The sequence below is a fragment of the Empidonax traillii genome, unplaced genomic scaffold, assembly GCF_003031625.1.
Source record: "Empidonax traillii isolate 1590-97213 ecotype Southwest subspecies unplaced genomic scaffold, ASM303162v1 scaffold374:size1477467, whole genome shotgun sequence".
Classification (NCBI taxonomy): Eukaryota; Metazoa; Chordata; class Aves; order Passeriformes; family Tyrannidae; genus Empidonax; species Empidonax traillii.
Window position 1 is genome coordinate 389,735 of NW_020955567.1, and position 22,386 is coordinate 412,120.

The following is a 22,386-nucleotide window of genomic DNA, read 5'->3' on the forward strand; positions in this document are numbered from 1 at the left end:
GACAGCAGCCAAATGGGCCCCCACTTGGCGCGCCGAGAATCCTCCGGAGCTGTCGCCTTGCAGCGTGGGGGGGCTGGGGCAGGCAGTAAAGCCCCGCCGCCCACTTTCATGGAGGGCCAAGTAGCAAAGCCCTCCAAATTTTCTGGAGTGGTTACCTGAGGAAAAGGAAACAGAACATCCTGTTACCCCTTCTCTTCCCCTACAGTGAGTTTTATCGTAAATCGCATCACCAGGGGGAGGCTGTCATTCCCGAAGGAAACGTTCGGGGAGCCTGTCAGCTGCCACCGGGGTCTAGGCTTGCACATGTACCGCTGCTTGCTCGTGTGTTAAAAATAGCGAGTGACTGCAGCGAGCAACTATGATGGGTCGGTGGCACCTCATCCCCTGCCACGCACTCGGCCACTGGGAAACGCCAGCGCCGGAGCTCGGCAGCGCGCCAGAGGCAGGCGCGGGGTGGAAACGGAGAGGCAGCCCTGGGTGAAGCCGGTACCCATCCGGTGCTGCAGTCACGCTGCGGATGCTGCACCGGGCCGGTGGAAGCACCTCTCAGGCAGGGCGTTCTTGACAAGCACCGCAGCGTCCTGTCTCCACCGTGTAAACCAGTGCCCCCAGTGTAAACACGGCAGAGCCGCTCCGCTCATATGTGCTGCGGCCCCTCTCCCGACCCCCGCCGGGCACACACCGGCGACCGGATCCCACTCCTCAGTCGGGGGCGCCCCCAGCCGCCGGTGCCCCCCCTGCCCGGGCGGCAACAGGGGGTCAGTCGGACAGGGCGGGGGCGGCGCGGCGGCGGGCGGGCGCCGCGCCCCTCGGATGACGCGCCCACATTCCTGCGTGAAGAGCGACGGCGCCCCGAGGGGGCCGTCAGATCGGGAGAGACGCCGGAGCGACACGGACGCAATATTTTCTTTCCCTTTGATACCCCTGGGGTTTTTTTTACGTGATCTTTTTCTACCTTTGTTTATTTAGGGGTTTGTTTTTGCTGACGTTTTATAGTTAAAGGCTTTTTTCACTTGCAAGAACCAGCAGCAGAGAGAGGAGCATCTCCTTATTCCGAGGCTTCGGGAATAAACCCTCGCTTTCAAGCTCTAGCGCAGAAGGTACGGTAGGGGCCAGCTCGTACCGGGCCGCCAGGAGGAACGGGGGGACTTTCCGGACGGAGCGCAGCTCGTCCTTCGCGCCTTTGTACGGCGGCAGCGCCCCGGCTTGTCGCCAAGACCCTGCCGCGCTCCGCCGGGACGACTGTAGGGACGCGCTGCCTCTGCATCCTGGAAAGGTGGCAGACTCGCAGGGCGACTGCGGCGCGACGCAGCCCCGCGATCTATTTGCGTTTTTCCATTGAAAATGCCGGGATGCGCGGTGTCGCCGCGGGGGGAGGGAGGTAAACACAGGGACAGCCGCAGGGCGGGAGTCTCCGGCAGCCTATGTGACAATCGCCCGTCGGTGTTGCATCAGTCTGCGCTCCGCTATCGGGGCGGGCAGGGGGGGTGCCGTGCGGGCAGGGGAGGTGCCGTGAGGGCGGGCGGCCGGCGGGCGGTGCCGCTGTCCGGGCCGGTCCCCGCGCCCCGCGCGCCCTCACCTTTGTCCGCGCGCCCCCCGCCCCGCGCGCCTGGTACTTTTCCACTCGGCGGCGGGCGGGGGCCGCGCGGCCACGTGACGGGCGCGCGCCCGCTGCGGCACTGACGTCGTCTCCCGCCCCCTCCCAGGCGCGGCGAGTCCCGCCGGCAAGGACAAAAGAGCGGCCCCGCCAGCATGAGCAGCGCCGAGATGGGCAAGTTCAACATCTCCCCCGACGAGGACAGCTCCAGCTATAGCTCCAACAGCAACGACTTCAGCTACCCGTACCCCACCAAGCCGGCCGCCATGAAGAGGTGAGCGGGCTCCGCGGCGCCGGGCACGGGCGGGTACCCGGCGGTGCCCCGTGTCCGTCGGCACACGGAGACACGAGAATGACTGCGGGCGGAGACGGGCGCGATGCTCTGTACGCGGACACAGCGGCAGGAGGGGTGGTTCTTTTGGGGCTGTTCCGTCGGTTTGCTCGTTTCCTTTGAAATGGATTGGAAGTGCTGAATGGGAAGTGAATATGCCCATTGCCCGTGACAGTCACTAACGATGCCGTGTTGTTTTGCAGCCACTATGCAGATATTGATCCAGAAAACCAAAATTTCTTGCTCGACTCCAATCTTGGAAAGAAGAAATACGAAACTCAGTATGTAAGTACATAGGAATGACGTTTCAAATAAACAGAAGTGTATTGCCAAAATTATGTTTAATTCTGAGATGAGTAATAACTTTCTATTAATCATTACCTGTCTCTCCTTTGTCAGCATCCGGGTACTACTTCCTTTGGAATGTCAGTATTTAATCTGAGCAATGCTATTGTGGGTAGTGGCATCCTGGGTCTTTCTTTTGCCATGGCTAACACTGGAATTGCTCTTTTTGTGTAAGTATCTCTTGGTTCATCAAAAATAAAAAAATCTTGCTGCTGTGTAATTCCTAATGGAAAAATACTTGGTGTAAGAACATGAGCTCTAGAAAATACTCAGTAGTATCCATCATCCAAAATATATCCATAGATGCAGAATTGCATTTTAGGATTTATAGCTTGTTTTAAATTTAAAGACTGATACATTCAGAAGGATTTGCAAAAATTAAACAGCTTCATTGCAAGTTCTACAACCCACAGAAACATTTTACAGTACTTAGTTGTAGTTTTTCATGAATAACTGATAGAATTCCCATGAAAGTTCTGTTACCCAAGTCCCAATCAGGGACATAATATCCTTTTTCTCAACTGATACTGTTGTGCCTACAGAGTTACAGTGTACTTAGACCAAAAAAGAAATCCTTTTTATTGTGCTTTTACTCAATTCAGGCAACTGGTTTCAGTTACACCAAGAAATTGGTGTCTGCCTGCCTACCAGGGAGGGATGTGGAATAACCAGCATGTCTTTATTGGTATGTCTACATTGGCAAAAGCTTTCAGGTGTAAGACAGACTGTAGTAATGTAGTTGAAAATTACATGAGGAAAGTGTACAAATTATGTGCAATTTTAATTGTCTTGGGAAAGTACATTTTTCGTGTATTGAGGGCACTTCAGCTCACGTTACATCAGTGACTTGACTGCAGATGAGTATCCGTGGATATGTTTAAAGGAACTTTGTGCTTTTATCCTGGAAATAGACAAATGTGCTGAATGTTGAAGAACACGTGAAGAATAATGTTCAGTTAGAAATTTCCCTGACTATTTCTAGAATGTAGGTTAGATTTGCTTCCAGATGTTTCAGAGTGCATCAGGGTGGGATTCAGATTTTCTGAGGAAACTACTAAGGTATAGAGTTCTGATCTAAAGGCTTTTAAGTATATGGTGATTTGTTAATCTTTTACTAAGATTTTCACTTACTTAGATGATGATGATAAACTGAATGAACAACTTTAGCATGAATTCAGAAGAGATAGATACTCCATCTTTCTACACATCAGTTTCATGCTCTAAAGATGTACTGCAGCACATATAATCAGCATAATGCACATTAGAATGTCTCTGAGGAGAGAAAAAAAGAGAATTTAAGGTATTTGAATGGACTCAGAGTGTTCCTTTTGTTCTTTAGAAAAAATGTTCAAAACTGTCAATTTAGCAATTGGGTGCTGAGGTCATTTAGTTGCCTTTCATGTCCAGGTACTGTGTTCAGATCTACTTACATTAAGACTTTCAAAGACAAACTAGCTTGTTATGTTTTAAAACTTAGTGTAGTTTCTGTAGTTCTGAAGCAGGGAAACAGTTAATCACTGACGATACTGAGGATTTATGATGACACTGAGGGCATTACAGGCATGCTATGATAACTAGGTTATAGATTCAGATCCAGATGCAGTTGATTAAGGCAGTAAATTCTTCCAAGACTGTGGAATCACTTGTGTCAGTGCTGTGACTTGTCACTTGTGTTAGCACTAAATAAATAGTATGGTCTGGAAGCCAGAAACAGAGAGAGCTTCGAGATGAATTTGCTGACTGATCTTGTCAACACTGTAGGCAGCCATTCCAGATTAGGATTGAGGGGTCCAGGATCTGCACTGTTTTAAAGTAATGTAACCCTGACACATCTCAGCTGTGCTGTTTCTAGCTGATGGCTGAGTCAAATCCTAGTTAACCTCTACCTGTCAGAAATAGGTTTATTTGTGTGCACGTGTTGGTCTTGAGTTGGGACCGTAAGACAAGTTTCCTGAATCCCCTGTACAGATCTGTGAAGTTTTTCTCAAGTCTTCTGGTTTCCAGTTCTTTGTGCAGCATTTAATAATTTCACCAACGTTAAAAATGGCGCAAAAGGAAATGTAAAGAGTACTCTGGGAGCGCTAAATGCAGCTTTCCATTTTTGAGCAGATATGCTGATTCTTAGGTTTCTTATAAAGATGGAACAGGGGTTTTTTTGAATGTATTGTAATTTTCCACTGTGTTCTTTGCAGCTGAGAAGTCCCCCCTAGTGTGCCACTCCAGAAAGTGCATTTGTTGAGGGAGAGATTTGTTGTTGAGAGATCTGAATTTTAGGTGATTCACATGTGCTTCTGGAAATAACATGCATTGCCTGTAAAAGCTGTGGGGAAGATAAACAAGCCACTAGCGATTCCCATGTAAGCACACCTGAAGAGTTAACTTCTGGGGAAAGAATTTTTATTTTTTTTTTATTACAATAGATATTTCCATTTGAAAACACAGCTCTCAGTGTTTCTGAATTTTCATTCAATTCTTTAAGGCTTTTGCAGTTTCATCTTTACAGTAAAAAAGACATAAAATAGGTTTACGCTGAAAAGCTGATTTAAGACCAAGAGATAATCTTCACTTCAGCTGCAGTTAGTCACAACTGTATTCAATGGATGCATGATACAGTGTTGAACAAGGATAGGTAGACAGGAGAAATAGTTTCTTGGAAGGATACAACCCCCACAACCACCATTCCCATTGGTACTTTGTTAAGTTATTTATATCAAATGTAGCCAATTATAATAGCCTGACAGCTTGGTGGTGCTAGTGCCACTTTACACTAAGTAGAGGAGTTGTTTTATCTCGCACTTGAATTTCTTTGTATGCCTCTGAAATGCAATTTAGTATCAAATCATTTCTAAACAAGGCACTAATTAGGTTTCAAAATGGTTTTAGCTGACCTTAGAATCTACTTTTTTTTATTTTAATATGGATAATGTTTGTGTTTGATACATCTGTATTTAATAGGGCTACCGGAAGACATTTATTTCTATTACAAATTTGCATGTTTTTCTCTCCCCAGGATACTCCTGCTATTTGTTTCAATATTTTCTTTGTATTCAGTGCATCTTCTTTTGAAGACTGCCAATGAAGGAGGTATGGCAAATTACTGTATTACAGGCATGGTATTTGTTTCATATGGTAATCTTTGTGAAACACACCTTTCCAATGGAATATTATGTTTTCTTTTAGGATCTTTATTGTATGAACAGTTGGGAATGAAGGCTTTTGGTATGGCTGGAAAACTTGCTGCTTCTGGATCTATTACAATGCAGAACATTGGAGGTGAGGACAAGATCTTAAAATGTCTGTACTGTCAATAGTAATTGTTCCCTACTTATTCTTGGAGACTTATTTTCACACAACATGTGTTCATTAACCGCTTGTGTTCAAGTGAAGTTATGAAACATGTTATGTGATTCTTGCATCGTGTGGCATATTCTATATTTGTAATGATCTATGATGTTATTCACCTACAGCTATGTCAAGCTACCTCTTCATAGTGAAATATGAGTTACCATTGGTCATCAAGACATTTATGAACATCGAAGAGACCGCAGGGTAGGTGTTAGAACTCCTCATCAGAGAAACTATTAGGAGAAACAAATACGGAGACTGTATATATTTTTATATGAAGACTACGTTCGGTACACCGTAGGGTAGCTTCTTACTCAGACAGAGATACAGTAAGTTTTCCCTTCCCCTGAGTGCTTCACTTCATTTAGATCCAGCCTGACCTGGGAAAAGGGTAGAACAATACAGGTATTGCATCATATTACAGAAAGCTGTTCTCTAAAGAACATCAGGTAAGTGTTAATGTATGTACCAGTCTGTACATACTCTAAGGAAAGATAAATGTGGTTATGGTTGGCTTTTTTGTTTTGGTTTTGTTCTGTTGGGTTTTTTTTCTTACTGCATCTAACTGGTTTGGTCTGATTAATTTGGTTTTCTAGTGTTAATATTGTGGGAAGTGTTTAAATATAAGATTAAGGTGCAGTTATGCAATGAATGTCTTAAGCAACAAAAAAGTTCTCAAAAAGATAGGGGGACTAAATCTGGGATGTAACCCTGAGTTTCTGTGCCCAAGACTAAACTGGTGGATGCCTTGCCATCTAGCCTTGGAGACACGTTGACTCTGGAGTGGCTTTCATGCTTGACTTTAAATATAGGTGCCTCAGATAGGGTCAGTTTTATCTAACCATACCGTCTGAAAGTTATATTTTGAGCTCATCATATTATCGGTGGAGAAAGGTGATCCTTTGTAGTAGTCAGTTCAATGCACCTGACTTAGACACATGTTTTGGGCATCTCCACAGAACAGTTAATCATATCACTCTGTATTGAGAGGGTGTGTAAAAACAAGATGCTTGAGTTCAGATGGATAGAGTTAAGTGCTATAAATCTCACTCTTCAGAGTTGTACTTCTGTGCCTTGTCCTGAAGTGTCCCAGTCTTGAGAGGGCTGAGCAGCTCAAGACTCCAACTTACACCTAAGCCTGAGTTCAGAAGGTAGGCATTTTTCTGCCTGTGTTCCCCAAGGGGTGTTCAAACCATTTGGTGGTGTTTGTACAGCTTGCTGATACATACTGTTATAACAACAATGTTAGCCATATTTTTTTTTTTTATTTCTTTTTATTGTACTCAGATACTGCACCTACCCCATCTACTTAATAGTGTTATGTTTACAAATTCTTTGCTGGGAAGGTTCATTTCTCTCCTTTGGCTGAATTCAAGTCCTTATTTTTTAATTCTTAAGAAAGTCCCTGGAGTAACCAGTACTTAGAAGGGGGCTTGGAGGCAAATATTTTTAACTGTCCCATCTTCAGTAAAGAACTCGAAATTGTTCAAGAGGGAAAGTTAAAGGCTGTGAATCTCACTGGATACAGCTGCTGCTTGGCAAATCTGGCAGAGAAAATTAAGAAATCAAGATCTATGTCTTAAATGTTTTCTTGTTGGCTGGCACTGATTTAAATTAAATATTACAGGTAGCTGTACACTGATTTAAATGAAATATTTTCTCAGTGCTCTGGCAACTGTGAACGCCGTTTAACTGATTCTCTCCATGGATTGCTTAGGGGAGTCTGGGTGGCTATCATTGGCATGGATTCCACTCTGGCAGCCTGGTGCCTAAAATGTAAGCACTTACCTGCTTAAATGTCCCAAGATAATGCTTACTGTAAAAGATCTGAAATTCTGAGACAATATTACAGATACTAGCTCCATTATTAAAATTTGTTTAGCAACTTTTAAAATACTTAGCTGTATTTGAAGCTGCATTAATCCCATTCTTTACTCTCTAGCACGGAAAATCTTTCAAGTCCTTGATCTGAAAGTCCTGATGGCCTCTATATGGGGTATGCACAATAGCAGTGTACATTCTTATAACTGTATCAAATGCAAAGACTCTCTGTGCTGTGATTTCTTTTAAATTTAACACAAGACTACTGCATTTAAAAAAAAGTGTACTATGTTAAATGTCCTATACATTTGAAGTTCCTAAAATAGTCCTTTTTACATTTAGTTATCCCAGATAAAACGGAGTAAAGAGATGACCAAATTGTTTTTGCATTTATTACATAAATCCGAGCAAGTCAGTTAATTATTCCATATTTCCACTACCATAAAAAAGGTTATACCTCAGCAGTTATGCTTGCATATACAAAATTCCAATTAAATAAATAATTTTTCTTTTAACTCAATAGTATACACTGCATTTTAAAATAAATACTGTTAGATAACACCATAAAAGGATATAAAATATTAAAATTTGGGAATAAATGCTTACAGTTATTTTAACTGCTTTAAGCATATAGGATAATCCTCTAGAACTTTGTTTTTCTGTGTTTCAAAAAATATGTTAATCTCCTAATGCTCAAAAATGTTTTGTCAAAAAATACCTGCTGTTTCTTATGGAATAAGTGGCAAAAATGTTCTGAAGAAAGAATATTCTGAGGTTCTTACCGTTTTTCCCTACTGAAAGGGACTAAATGTGCCTCCAAGAGACTCCCTGTGCTTTTTGGAGTTTTCTCAGCCAGTGGGCTTGAGCTACTGCCTTACCTTCAGCCCTCACCTGTTTTTGCTTAACTCCCACAGGGCACCCAATAGATTTTCATTTCCACTTAAAGAGGAAACGCTGTTGGGGCTCTGCAGTATTCTAATACATCTGGAGAGTTGGGACCAACACTTAAAAAAATAACAATTTTTTTCCATGATTGATCCCAATTGACTTTTTTCTAACCAGTCATTTGATTTTCTGTTTTCTGACTTCCAGATGCATATTATTTTTATAAAAGGACACTAAAGGAAAGGCACAATGCAGATTTGGGGTGAGATAAGAAACTATTGTAGAGCATTAGGCCCATATAGGAAATTGAACACTAATCCTTTGTGACAAGAAGTAGTGCATATTTTTAAGGAGTCATATGTTGTAGAAGATTAGTGAAGACTAAACTGAAAATATAATTTTTAAATACTTGATTACTTAAAAATATTACTTTTTTTTCTACAGAGAATGGTATCTTAATGGTGACTATTTAGTGCTGCTGGTGTCTGTCATCCTCATTCTTCCCCTGTCCTTACTGAAAAATTTAGGTAAGCGGGAGAGTGCAATCCAAATTAAAAAAAAACATTGAAAATGCTGTGGGGAAATGGATTGATAAAATGTTTGAGTCTTGAAATGCTGTGTGAATTAACAACTGTTTCCAAACTTGTCTCTTGGGACTAATTAGTGTATAGGTAATTCCTGTCAGTCTGCTTGAAAAAAAGAAAAAAAGTAATGAATATAAGTATCCTAAATTACAGATGCGTTTGTGGAAAATGAAAGAACAGTAGATACATGGCTTTAGAACAAGGCTCAATAGTAACTTTGTGTTCTTAATACAAAGTTTGACTTCTTTTGGTCAATAGTGAAATAATATGTTGTTATTAGCTGTCCTATAAGCCTCTCCAAAGAATAAGAATGACCCTGGGCAGTTAAATTGTCTTTGCAATGTCTTTTCATTTTAGATCCCAAGCAGTAGCAGAATATTCATACCAGATGTTTTTCTGAAATGGCTGTAATTCAGTGATATATGTGAATAATTCAGTTAACACACTTACTTGTTCAGAGAATCTTGTAATAGAACCTTAATAATTGTCTCAACATGAGACTTATTATTGTATTTTCTAGAAATTAGGTAAATCAATAAAAACAGAAGGGAAAAGGCTACATTATCTAGTAGCTCATGTTACAAGAATTAAAAATATAATCATTCTTATACAATAAACAATTCATATAGTTGTTGCTGTGGGTTTTAGTTTGCATTTTTTTCTTATAAGCTAAAAAGTTTAATATTACAGACTCACTGTATGTACAGACCCTAATAAGTGTTTCAGAACTTTCAGATCTGGGTTGAGATTAGCGGAAAGTCAATGAATAATTAAGTAGTTCTGTGTGTAACGCTAAGAAAATCACAATCTGAAGAGATCACTGATAGAATATATTTTGTCATTCTGTTTTGAAATGAATGGTGTTTCTGTTTATTATGCCTTAGATTTTTTTATCTTTCTTGATCACAGGGTATTTGGGCTATACCAGTGGCTTTTCCTTACTTTGCATGGTCTTCTTTCTGATTGTTGTAAGTATAATCTTGTTGACTTTCAGTGCTTGTAAAACTGTGTTTCAAAGTGAAATTAAACACAGTTTCTGAAAATTTTCACATCTTGTATTAATTGAAGTGATAATAAATGCATGGCTTTATTTCTAGGTAATTTGGAAGATGTTTCAGATTCCTTGTCCTATGGACAGTTACGTTATGAATGCGACACTATTAAATGCAACACTGGCACCTTTTGTAAATGAAAACATAACAAATGATGATATGTGCAAGCCAAAATATTTCATCTTCAATTCACAGGTAACTGACTGAAAATCAAATGCTCTGTGTTGAAAATAACCGAGACTAAATATGTAGCAAATAAATGAGGTCATTTTTCCTTCAGGTATTTCTCCAGTTCTAAACTTGGGATATGTTAAGACTTTCTGTTCCAGTAGACTTGGGCACTGTTTAACTCATGTGAACTGGGTGTTTCCACATTCCAAATACAGAGAAGTTAGCAGATGTCTGTTTGAGTAGCAAAAAAAACATCTTTCATTCTTCAGCACAGCATTTCTTAAGCTTTATCAAGTAAGCTATTGAAGCATTTTAAACAGTTGATTGCAGAAGAAGATGAAGGAAATAAAATTATAAAAGCATGCAAATAGGAAGTGTTTGCCAGGGTTTGGGATAGACTTGTTCCCTGTCACAAATTCTTGACTCATGAATGCTCCCAGTTGCAGTGGTAAATGTCCACCCATGGAGAAGCATGTGTAATACCTAATACCAAGATCAGGCTATAATGGCTTAAGCCTGTGAGTTGCAAAACGTAATTTTGAATGCAGATACATTCAGATCAGCCTGGGCTTCAGTGACATTTGAGATGATTTGGTCCTCAGGGTCTGGGTTTAAGAAAATACAAACTTGTTTTAATTTTTTCCAAAGTTTCTGGTGTAAAGAATAGCTAGTCTTTTTCAAAAAATAAAGTAATGCCTAAGTAAAAACTGAAGAATCTACTGATGATTATTTCTAAACTTAAATTTTTAATGTCAGTTGAGATACTTACAAAAGATACTTTTTTTTTTTTTCAGACTGTTTATGCTGTCCCAATCCTAACGTTTTCTTTTGTCTGCCATCCTGCAATTCTTCCTATTTATGAAGAACTGAAAAGGTAAATGTTAGACATATATCTATAATTTCACTAAACATACAAAGTAGTATGAAACAGTATGTTCTCAAAACTAACAATGTTTCATTTCCTTACAGCCGAAGCCGTAAAAGAATGATGAGTGTATCCTATGTATCTTTTTTTGCCATGTTCCTGATGTATTTATTGGCTGCTCTCTTTGGATACCTGACATTTTATGGTGAATATTGCCTTCTCTGCTTTCTTTTTAATTACTTATGTTCTGGAAAACCACAGTATTATTTTAAAGATAGAACAAGAAAGCATTTACTGCGGGTTCTAAATATACAGTGTTTGTTGGGATTTTTTTTAGTACTTCTGTAAGGGCTCACCCAAAAGGAGATCAGTGGCAGAATTAGGTCTGAGACACAGGATTAAAATTGGATTAAAACAATTCCGTACCTCCAAGTCATCCCTGTGTAAAATGGAGGCATGCTTATAGGAGCTCTTAAGGCTTTCAATTCATATTGATGTGACTGTAAAATTTGCTTAGAATTTAGAGCAGAAGCAGTTGTTTGAAAACTTTATCAACTACATCTAATTAAAATACTATTTTCTTTATAGAAAAAGTCGAGCCAGAACTGCTTCATACCTACTCAGCTTATCTGGGTGCTGATGTTCTCCTTCTTATTGTGCGTCTCGCTGTTCTTATGGCTGTAACCCTCACCGTACCTGTAGTTATTTTCCCAGTAAGTAATTTTTTTTTATGTCTTACTACCAGTTTTTATTTTCATGACCTTTATTCCTGCAGTCATTTACTGATTTGGCAGCTCCTGTTTATTAATTTAGAGAGTTTTTCTCTTAACTGAAAACAGAAATTCATTCCAATAAGCTTGATGAAATATGGCTATGCTGTTAAGTTAAATAAATATGCAACATTTACAAAGCAGCAGGTACAAATACATTCAGTTATATTGTTTTCCTGGTATGATTTAATTGGGAAAATGAAACAGATTGGCCCTTTATATAAAGTACTTGCACTGCTGTATTATCAGCTTACAAAAGTCAGCGTGTTTTTGCACATACGTTGTGGACACGACCGGACCATTTAGGTATGCGTTATTGAGCAACATCCATAGATGTTACAAAATTCCCTGGAATTTATTTTTGTTCGAAGTTCAAAACAGATGTTTTTTCTCGTTTTTGTTTGTTTTTTTTTTTTCCATTACTGACTGCACTTTGAAAATCTAAATCACTGAAAAGAGAAAAAAAACTCAGAAACACAGAGCTGCGTCTCAAGTGCAGGAAGCAAATATCTAAAAAAATTCTTTCATATTCTGACTTTTATTTAAATATGAAGTGTTCAGGAAAGGAACATTAAAATACTTGCAGAAGGAAAATCGTAACTCAGGTGACAATCAGTGTCTTCCACAATAAATACTAAACTGTCTTTTTTTTTTTTTTTCCCCCTTCAAAAGATCCGCAGTTCCATTACACAGCTGTTGTGGGCAGGGAAGGAGTTCAAATGGTGGCGTCACTGTTCCATTACAATTGCTCTTCTGGCGTTTACCAATGTGCTTGTTATCTTTGTCCCTACTATTCGAGACATCTTTGGATTCATTGGTAAGCATTCTCTTGTCATTTCAAGCAGTCTTTCACATTTTAGAAAAGGCAATTCCTGTGTAAATAAAGTGTGTTTACCTGTTTATGAATGTTTCTTTCTGTGCTTTTTCTATACAGGTGCTTCTGCAGCTGCCATGCTGATCTTTATACTTCCTTCTGCCTTCTATATCAAATTAGTGAAGAAGGAACCAATGAAATCAGTGCAAAAGATCGGGGTATGTATAGACAGATATGTAATTACACTTGTTTACTAATTTAGAGAAAAAAAATTATTTTCTGCTTCATAATTTAAGAATTTACAAGTAGTCAGTGAATTGGTATTTAATGTTATCTTAATTTAAAATGTGGGAGCTACATAGAAATTAAGAAGCTAAGGGGCTGACCAGCCCAAGGCTCAGTTCACTGCAGTGACTTCTCTCAGCGCGTTGCCCCAAATCTCAACAACAGTTGGGTCATTCTGTTGCTGATAAGAACCAGATTTCAACAGAATACGCTTAAGAGCTATACTGAAAAAGTCTTAACAATCTTTAAATAGTCTTTTAAAATGTATGTATGTCATTTACCCCATAAAAGCTGACCTCTGCCCATTGTTTGGGTTATCCTGACTGTTCTTGGTGCTCTTACTGATCATAGACATACTGACTCAGAATCAAGTCTTAGGCATACTGAGTTAAGTCAGCACAGTGGCATAGCCTGGCTGGTATCAGCAGCTACATTAACTTTCCTTAGTTGAGGGTGAGGTCTGCTGTATTGAAAAAAAAGTACTTTTTGATTTGAAAAAGGACCCCAAGTATGAGAAAGATAGCTCCTTATCACTGACTTGATCTCTTGTCTCTTTTACTTTGTCCTCCATGAGCAGTGGCATTTTTGTTATACACAGGCATGACTTTATAGGTGTATATCATGGTTTAAACAACAGTGTCATAGCAGAATCTGAAGTACTTTTATGTTTTCTTTTTTTTTTTTTTCCAGGCTGCATTCTTCTTTCTAAGTGGTATAATTGTGATGACTGGGTGTATGACACTGATTATTCTAGACTGGACCCATGATGTTACATCTGATGGCCATTAACTGCCCTGGTTTAATCTCTAATATTCCACTTCAAATGCCAGTGTTCACTCAGATACCTACTGAGAACGAAAATGAGCTATTCAGCTTCCTTTAAAAGGCAGATTCTTTGTTGATGGTTCTTCTGACTGTAGAATATCTGAACTCTGTCTTTAAGAAACTATTCTGCATGATGGAAGTGGATATTAACATCAAACTATGTGAGTGTCTGGCTGAAGGAAGTGACAACTTTATTCCATTCCAGAGAATGGACAGAACTCTCTGTAGACTTTTATCAAGCCATGTTTGGCTTTTGTCATTGTTACTTGGATATTTTGTTATTTTACTTGAATGTGCCTAATGGAACCATTTGATGTGAGAAAGAACTCTTTAATTTACAGCAAAGTGTTTAAATAACCAATGAGAGAGAGAGAGAGAGAGAAACACTTATTTTTTGTACCAAAAATTCTTATGGACCTCAAAAGCACTATTTTGACTGTAAGAAACTTTTCTAAAAAGAAGGAAAGAATGACATAGAAGAGCTCATTAAGAATACTTTATCAGTATCCAAAATTAAATTATTAAAGTTAGTTTGACTTCTCGATCTCTGCACTCTCATGACCAGTGACAGGACTCAAGGATACAGCATGAAGCTGAGTCAGGGGAAGTTTAGGCTGGATATCAGGAAAAGGTTTTTCGCCGGAAGATGGTTGAGCACCTGAACAGGCTCCCTAAGGAAGTGGTCAGAGCACCAAGCCTGAAGGAGTTCAAGAAGCGTTTGGACAATGCTATCAGACCCATGGTGTGATTCTTGGGCTGTCCTGTGCAGGGCAAGGAGTTGGACTCAATGATCCTGATGGGTCCCTTGCAACTCAGCATATTCTATAATTCTGTAGAGGCATAATTAGAAGAAATTTTATTTTAAAAATGCTTCTGATGACCAAAACAGATAATGAACCAATTCATGTCAAAATTCTCTGATAATAAATGCTTCCTATGAAATTCATGTAGGTCAAATTAGAGTGAAAATAATCCTGAAAATCATTTGTCAGCTTACTTAAGTAACTACAGTTACCTTAGTACCCAAAAATGGTGTGGGAACAAATTTTCAAGCTTTAAAAAACCCCACCTTTTAGAAATGGGTACATTTGAGAAAAGCTTAGGTAATCTAAAATTGTAAAGACAGCATTGACATTTCCCTTCTTGAGGTACTCAGTAGTGCAATTGAGTAAAACAGGGTTTGGGGTTTTTGCTCTTTTTTTGTGTTTTTTTCCTATTGTAGATATCAACTGAATGGCACTGGATCATAGGATGCCATTAATACAAAACTCCCTCCTCAAGTTCCCTTTACTAATAAGGTCCATTGTCAGTTGTAGCAATGTTTGTTGGGGTTTTTCTGTCCAATATATCTTGAAACACTCTGTAGGAAATCAGAAAGGTCCTAAATTAGTCTACTACTTGTATAATGTTCAAAAACTGTACAGTATTTCTCAAATTCCTCATCCATTATTGGATTTTGAATTACTTGACTATTCTGTTTCTGAGTCAAATCCACAAAATAACTGCACCAATATTTCATGCTTGGTACAAACTCTCTTCACATATACAACTGGGATTCCTCTTCCAATTTATACTGTATAGTAGTATTAAAGATAACCTCATAGGCTGGATAGTCATCTCATACTTGTTTGCTTCAGAAATAGGTAGGTTTCTTATGAGCCTTAGCTGATGAAGCAGGTGCTGTATGGTTGTGATGAGCTATTTTGTTTCTAGTGCATGTTTACTCTTTTGTTCTTATCCCAGGTTGAAGAGAAATAACACTTGTGTAACAGCGTACTTGGCTTATAAGAGGTTCTCAAACACAGCAATATTGGGTACAAAAGCCTAGAGAGAGATTATTAATGAAATAATCATGGCAATGTGGTCAACTATCTTCATCTGACACAATGTTTTAAAATATGATTTACAAAGGTCTGCACAGTCTTTGTGTCAGAGGGAACAAGTAAGGGCCTGTAATCCGTTGATTAAACAGTGCCTGAGACTTTTTTGCTCTTGTAGAATTAATCAAACAAATCTAAACAACAGTGTTTGGCAGATAATATCAATCTCTGCCCAGCCATTTAAAATATTTGAAAAACAACTGCAGGTATTTTGTATTGATACTTCTGCATGACTGTAAGTACTGGTCACTTAAGTCTATAGTGTAAAACTGTAATGAGAAATTAGATTTCTCTTGTGTTACTTGTATTATTAGTTTGGTGGTACTCAACTGGCAATTAACAGTCCTGGAGTCAGCACTGACTAACACTCCTTAGGTACTTCTCTGCCTCAGGTACTGTACATCCATGGCTAACTATCCCGTGTTACCTGATCTCCACAGAAGTGCTGAGCACACGTCTCTTCAGTACTTTGGCAGCTTTTCTTCTTCCTCCACAAATGTGCAAAGGTGGAAGAGGATTAAAATGTTGTCTGCCTTTGAGCAATTTGTAGCACATAAGGGATAAAGTGTTTCCCTTGCTAGCATTCAAAAAGGAGGGAAGTGAGAAATAGCCTCCTTTCTCACAGTAACCATAGAAAAGGAAGGAGTTGTAAATGAGAAGTTACTACCAAGTCCTTCTCAGCAACCAGAAAGGAGGAAGATTTTTGTGATGAAACCTCATAATGTATTGTACCTGTAATTAATTTTCTGAATGTAGCAATTTCCAGATTATACATTGTGTGTTATATTATTTGATGACTGACTCTCCACCTGCAACAGTTGAGTTCCACTTGGCTGGGTTGTTTTCCAACATATGATTTTTTTAATTATTATTTTTTCCAAAGCTATCTGTTTAAAGTTACCTACATTACAAACCACCTAAAAGAGCAGCTTCAGTATTAAACCACTGTTTTGTCACCTCAGTTAGACATTACTGTCTTCCATGATATTTCAGTCATAAATGTAACATGTTATTTATAAAACATTAATCCATTAAGACTAAACCTATTTTTCAATATTTATGATAGTCTATGTACATAAATTAAATTGTATGTGTGTATATACTGTAAGTATAATGTATATAATGTAGGTTTGGAATCCAGGATTTATGTATATATTCCTCTCTCATTACTGATTGTAACATCATTTCAAGGAGTTGTTCATGTTGTACATCTGTAGAACAACTGTCAAAGGAAAGAGCCTTTTACAACAAAGTATAATGCTTACAGAAATGGAAGAAGAGTGTTACACCGAAGATGTGTAATAAAACACTAAGATTGTATTTATTACAAATGTATATGTTGCAATAAACACAGGAATCACTTGGGTCCATAGAAAGCATTGTTCAGGTTCATGTATACTGTTCCTCCAAGATTTACCATGGATGTTACGATTTTCTGAATGCAGCAAGTTAACAACCTCTGTGATCTAACTTATTTGTTAGGCTGCCAAATTCGGGCATCCTGCGGTACACCCATGTACATATGTAAATACCCACCGAATTGGTAGAGGCCAGCAGTACAGCTGCAGTTGTTGGCTAGACTGTTCGCCAACAACACAGTTTCAATGAAACATTGTATGTTTGTTTTAACTGAAATAAATAAATAGATAATCCTAAGCAATGGTGTGGTGTTTTTCTGGGGGGGAGGCATTTGGAGGATTTTCTTTAAAGATGATATTAAAACTGTACCTTTCATTTCATGCACATTTAACTTATGAGCAATTTTTAGGAAAGCAGACCGGGAAGAAAAAATGGTATACACCTACATCTACGATTTATGACGCTACAAGGGCAAACAGATCAAGTCTGGGCATTAAAACAGGAGACTAAATTCTGCAAGGAACCTGCATTATGTCTTTTTTTTTTTTTTTTTTTTGCGTAACAGGCATAGCTGGAGACAAGATTTGATGTGTTACATCTTGTGTAAGTGTAAAAGATGAGTGAGTTTTGCTAAAATCCTATGCTACTTACATTTAAATCACCAGGAGAAGAGTAACTGCTTAAGTAAAATTTTCCAAACTGGCATCTGTTTTACTTCCATTTTAGAAATTGAGTTCAGACCAAATGCAGGGTATCTATTCTTAATTCTCAAAAAATCTCTTATCAATTCATATGAATATCTGTCCCAAATATTAAGACCCAGGTGTGAGAGACACTGGAGTTGTAGCAGTGTGTCATGTATTCAGCAAAACACTATAGGAAAGGAGTATTAAAGAGTTAAGTACCCCGAAATTAGGAAGTGTCTCAATTAAGGTCATATTAATTACATGATGGCATAGTATTTTTTCCTGGAATCCTCACTTTGTAGCTGTTCATTATTTTATTTTTTATGATGCTTTCTCTTCACCGTGTTCATGTATTTGCGGGAAGTCCAAAGCCCATCCTGATGAGGGATGAATATTATCATTTCTCCCTAGTTCTTATTTTAATGTCATCTTTGTGAAACGCAAATTATTCATTCACACAATGTTGCAGGCCTGTAAGAAGGTGTTAATTAGTATACAACTCTGGGGACCTGGAACATGGACAGGCAGTGCTGTGAAGCAGCCGTGTATTTGACTCCACAATTTAATGTGGACTTGCTTATTTTGTATTTCAACAGTTGCTTACAAACACACTGCACTGTCACTGCAGAGACCCGGGTTCGATTCCCGGTCGGGGCCCCTCCCCGGGCAGATGGAGCTCGTTAGCCTGTAAAGGCAATCCATCTACGTCCTGAGGACCTCGCTGCCACCGTCCAAGCGTGCTTGGCCCCGGCAGATGAACCTCAGGATTAAAGGGTGGGCTCAGTTCCGCGCACACTGTGTCTCACCTAAAAAAATCCAATGCGCAGGCTGGAAGGTGGAAAGACCTTCCCCGGTTCTTCGTTCGCGAAGAGACTGGCCACCACAACCATCTGAAGCGTAACTTTAAATAGGTTTTGCGTGATCATCATTCTTGAAAAAAGAACTCTAAGCATCAAGCTAGCCATTTGGAAAGAGTGATCAAGTCTGGAAAGGCTCATTGTCTTAAGTTGCCCACCATGACAAAGGAACTTCATAGCAGTAACAAAGCCCTTTCCCTAGAACACTGCTTGACTAACTGAACAATCAAGCCCACCTCTATGCAATCAGGCATTTCCATCAACTTAAATAACATGAGAAACAGTGTTTTCTACACACTTATTTCTCTCAAGAGCTGGCTCATCCTGTGAGGTGAATGAGATAGTGCAGTGATTAAAAAGAAGAAACCGAAATTTCACTGTGACAGTCTAAAATCCTGTGCTTTGAACCTCTCTATCTGCCATGACGTCTTTGCTTCAGAAGACGGTTATCACTTAGAGTTTAATCACAATGCTGAGATTTGTGAACCTCTTGAGGTCTATGCAGGTGACAGGTGGCATCTTTATTTCTGATTCTCCTGACATTTTCCTCTTTCTTCCACCTGGGCCTTGCCAAGTCTGTCCTGTCCCAAGGTCATGCCTAGACACCTTACCCTCGTGTTCATGCAGCAGCTGGATTGTATCAGGTCATGCCCAAAGGTCCCTTGTGGCTTAGCTCATATCCCTTTTGCAGGGCAGCACAGCTCCCGTTCAGTCTTTTTGGAAAAACAGAGCAGAGCATGGCCAGTGTATGCCCACATTTCAGTGCCAGAAGGAACCAAGATGCCATGAGGGAGTTTCCAATCCTGTCCTTCAAGGAATGTGGACATGGTGTCCCATCTCCAGTGCAGATGTGTCCAGCACTGTCTTTCTTGGCCTTCCTGCTTTTAGTCTCTAGAGTGTGACAGTCTAGAGACCACCTGCTTTCACATGCACTGCCTTCTGTGTTCTTGCACAACTGCTTTGAGCTGTCATAAAGTGAGTCTTTGTCACTCTGTCACTCTTGCTTGCACCCTAGTCCCAGTTTGCCAGCTCCCCAGTAACACCACCTCTTGAAGCTCCTCCTGCCAGCCACCTATCTCACTATTTTCTTGATTATGTGCCTGCCCAAGCCCAGCACCAGTTTTTACTCATTTACTTCACTCAGGCACAGCTGAAAACATATTCCTTTGATTTTTCTAGTCTCTTCCTAGCTGGTCTCCTTATGGCCACCACTCTAAATACAAGCCTTATTTTCTTCTTTTCTGGCCATCCCTCCAGTCATGGCTCTCCAGCAGTCCCGCAGGGGCTACTTCAGCAGCCCAGAGAAGCCCACTTCCACACTCAGTTCAGGCACCTCTTGCCCCTCAAGCCTTTGGCCAGGCACAAAGCCCTGCTGTAGAGGAGGGCAGGGACAACTTTTCCAAGAAAAAGCATTCATTATTTTTTATGTCCTCTTTTCCCTGATTTTATTCTCATAGGGGCCAAATCATTTACTCTGTCTTTTTTACACAGGTGTACAAAAACACCACCCTGCTGCAATTACCCATGATGGAAAATGGCAGGAGAAGAACCTGAAGCTAGGTACCATTTAAAAGAACAGAAACATACTCCAGTAAGAGAAGAGTCATTTAATCCCAGTAAAAGGTGGCAAAATCTGTCTTGTTTGAAAATGTTATTTAGATTAGATATAAGTGGTATTTTTAATTGTCATTATTATTTACCTATGTTAAAAAGGAGGAAAAAAAGGGTCTCATTTGCAGAACATGAGTTGATATGTAATATATGTTGGTTAGGTACTAACAATAATGTAGAAAGTCAGTATGGGTCTCGGAAAGGAAGTTTAGCTTATATAACTAGCTTTTTCATCATCTTTAAAAGTCTTCTTCACATCATTTCCAAACAGCTCAAATTACAGCAAAATTAAATGGAGCCAAGTGAGGTGCTGTGGATATTCCCAAATGCTCAGGAGTTATTGGGCTGGGACTAACATGATCAATGACACATGTACTTTTTGTTAAAATAAATATCAGTTGGTGAACCCTCCAATATTGTTCCTTCCTGCTCACTTCCGTAAAGTGACTCAGTGCAGTGGTGGGTGATAGCTCGGGGCTGTAGCACAGGTGACTACACACAACAGACAGACAGACAGGTCTCATGAGATGTGGCACAGACTGCCCCCCAGACACCTCACTCACCCTGTCTGCAGCACAGGCACTGGAGGCTCCACTTGAATCCCATTGAGGACTTGGGCAATGAATAAAACTGTTGGCAGGCACTTCCACTGTGGGCCAGACGTGGGGGGCATGCCCCAGCACCCATGGCTGAGGAAAACACTGAGGAAAACATTAAGATGGATATCAAAACAGGCATAGTAGAGCCTCAGCTTTGTGGAAATGTGAAGAGCAGCCATGTAGAGCATGAGCAGTTTCCCTCTTTGTCCATCAGAAAACAGTGGCAACCAATCAGAATATTGTTTTGAAATAGCTACCCCTAAAATATTTGCATTTGTGCTTGCTTTTCTGACACAACGGGGGAGGTAGTTGTTAAACTGTAAAACTGTTGCTCTGTGAGGACTGACGGGCTTCAAATAAAAATGGCATATGAGGGATGTGTTTTTCGGGGAAACAAGTGAGGAAGTTCCTAAGAACACTAGCTGCAGGAAACCAAGCTGTCACAAGAAGCTGCCGAAGTTACCAGGGACCGACGCTGAGTGCAGGTATTTCCTGATGAGGAGCAGTGCCAGGAGCAGCAAGCCTGCTGCATACACTGGCCTGCCTGCAGAAATTGAGCCAAAATGTCTTGAGTGCAGGAAATTATGAAATCTGCACTAACACAGATTGACTGCCCATGGGGACTGTCTGTAGCCTGTTGCCGTCAGGCAGCTCAGACGGGCTGCATGCTTGCTGCTTGTGCCAGGTTTTGGCACTTGCTCTCTTCCCAAAAATCAGATCCCCAAGGTCTCTTGCCTTACTGCAAAGATGATGTTGCCAAGCACAAACAAGACTTACATTCTTCTAAACAGATTATTAAAACCATGGATGTCCCAGGAAACATTTTGAAGTCATGCTTGATATAACAATTGTGGTTGGGGGTGACTCTGTGTGTGCCTGTGTATGGATGTACACACTGGGAATAGAGGGTACAGGGCCTTTTTTGATCTATTTCCGCTTACATGGAAAGAGAGTAAAAATTCAAATGGGGAAGTGAAGAAAACAAGTTCCTCTTCCAGTAAACCAGACAAGAGCCTATACTGATTTCTACACCTATATTGCTCTCCTCGGTCCCAGAAAGATCCATGATTCTCAAATTCCTCTCACACACTGTACTTTGGAAGCTTGTACTCACTCTAACAGCCAATGCAAGCTGGCCCTTAATCTTCATTTCTTCCATGAGATCATTCATTTCAGGTATGCTGTATTTCATATCCTGACTCCTTCAGATCTTACACAGTTGATGTGAGCACCAAATTGATTACGAGACATAAGTGTAACAGCCTTTTTTTCCCCTCAGGACTCAGCCCTGAACTCTGCAGTGAGCTTTTATAAACTACCATCCAGGTCACACTGTGTTTCAAAACTGAGCTTGTAGTTTCATGTAAAACAAATGTTTTTGGGTTTTTGCTGCCACAGATTTCCACCCATTGTGGTACATAAAATGCAGCACTTCACTAGTCCAGCAGTTTCCATCTTGTGGTTAAATTTCTCAACGCATTTAAACAATCAGTATCTTGGATCAACACACTGCTTATCTCCAAGTCCCAGTAGAGAAGTCCTATGACGGTTATTATGTCTGAGCATGGCTAACTGCTGGAATATCCATCTGTCCTCCCCTGCAAAGTTTAGTTTGGCAGGGAACATCAGTCTTCTCTTCTGCATTTTCTAGCAGCAGCTTCACCAAAACTAAACCTCTGAAGTATTTCCTTTTTTACTTAAATC

The 22,386-nt window shown here is 40.1% G+C and overlaps 1 protein-coding gene across 2 annotated transcripts; it reads left to right on the forward strand.

Moving 5' to 3' along the window:
• The first annotated feature begins 848 nt into the window (after positions 1 to 848).
• SLC38A2 (solute carrier family 38 member 2) lies at positions 849 to 17,226 on the forward strand. 2 transcript variants are annotated; one of them, XM_027892898.1, is made up of 16 exons: positions 852 to 1,100; positions 1,707 to 1,871; positions 2,132 to 2,213; positions 2,328 to 2,443; positions 5,284 to 5,357; positions 5,454 to 5,546; positions 5,741 to 5,822; positions 8,769 to 8,851; positions 9,818 to 9,876; positions 10,006 to 10,155; positions 10,926 to 11,005; positions 11,101 to 11,201; positions 11,585 to 11,709; positions 12,439 to 12,583; positions 12,701 to 12,798; positions 13,556 to 17,226. In XM_027892898.1, the coding sequence occupies exons 2-16, from the start codon at positions 1,753 to 1,755 to the stop codon at positions 13,652 to 13,654; spliced, it is 1,506 nt and encodes a 501-aa protein (XP_027748699.1). In that variant the 5' UTR covers positions 852 to 1,100; positions 1,707 to 1,752; the 3' UTR covers positions 13,655 to 17,226. The 2 variants fall into 2 exon arrangements, with proteins under 2 accessions (XP_027748698.1, XP_027748699.1); XM_027892897.1 differs by having other exon boundaries at positions 849 to 1,100; positions 12,439 to 12,798.
• Positions 17,227 to 22,386: the final 5,160 nt, after the last annotated feature.

Excerpts from the sequence above, each read along its gene's own strand:
- SLC38A2 (XM_027892897.1), top strand. The coding sequence starts at position 1,753 with ATGAGCAGCGCCGAGATGGGCAAGTTCAACATCTCCCCCGACGAGGAC. Across the intron at positions 1,872-2,131 it reads AAGCCGGCCGCCATGAAGAG|CCACTATGCAGATATTGATC; the intron begins GTGAGCGGGCTC and ends GTTGTTTTGCAG. Across the intron at positions 5,823-8,768 it reads AACATCGAAGAGACCGCAGG|AGAATGGTATCTTAATGGTG; the intron begins GTAGGTGTTAGA and ends TTTTTTCTACAG.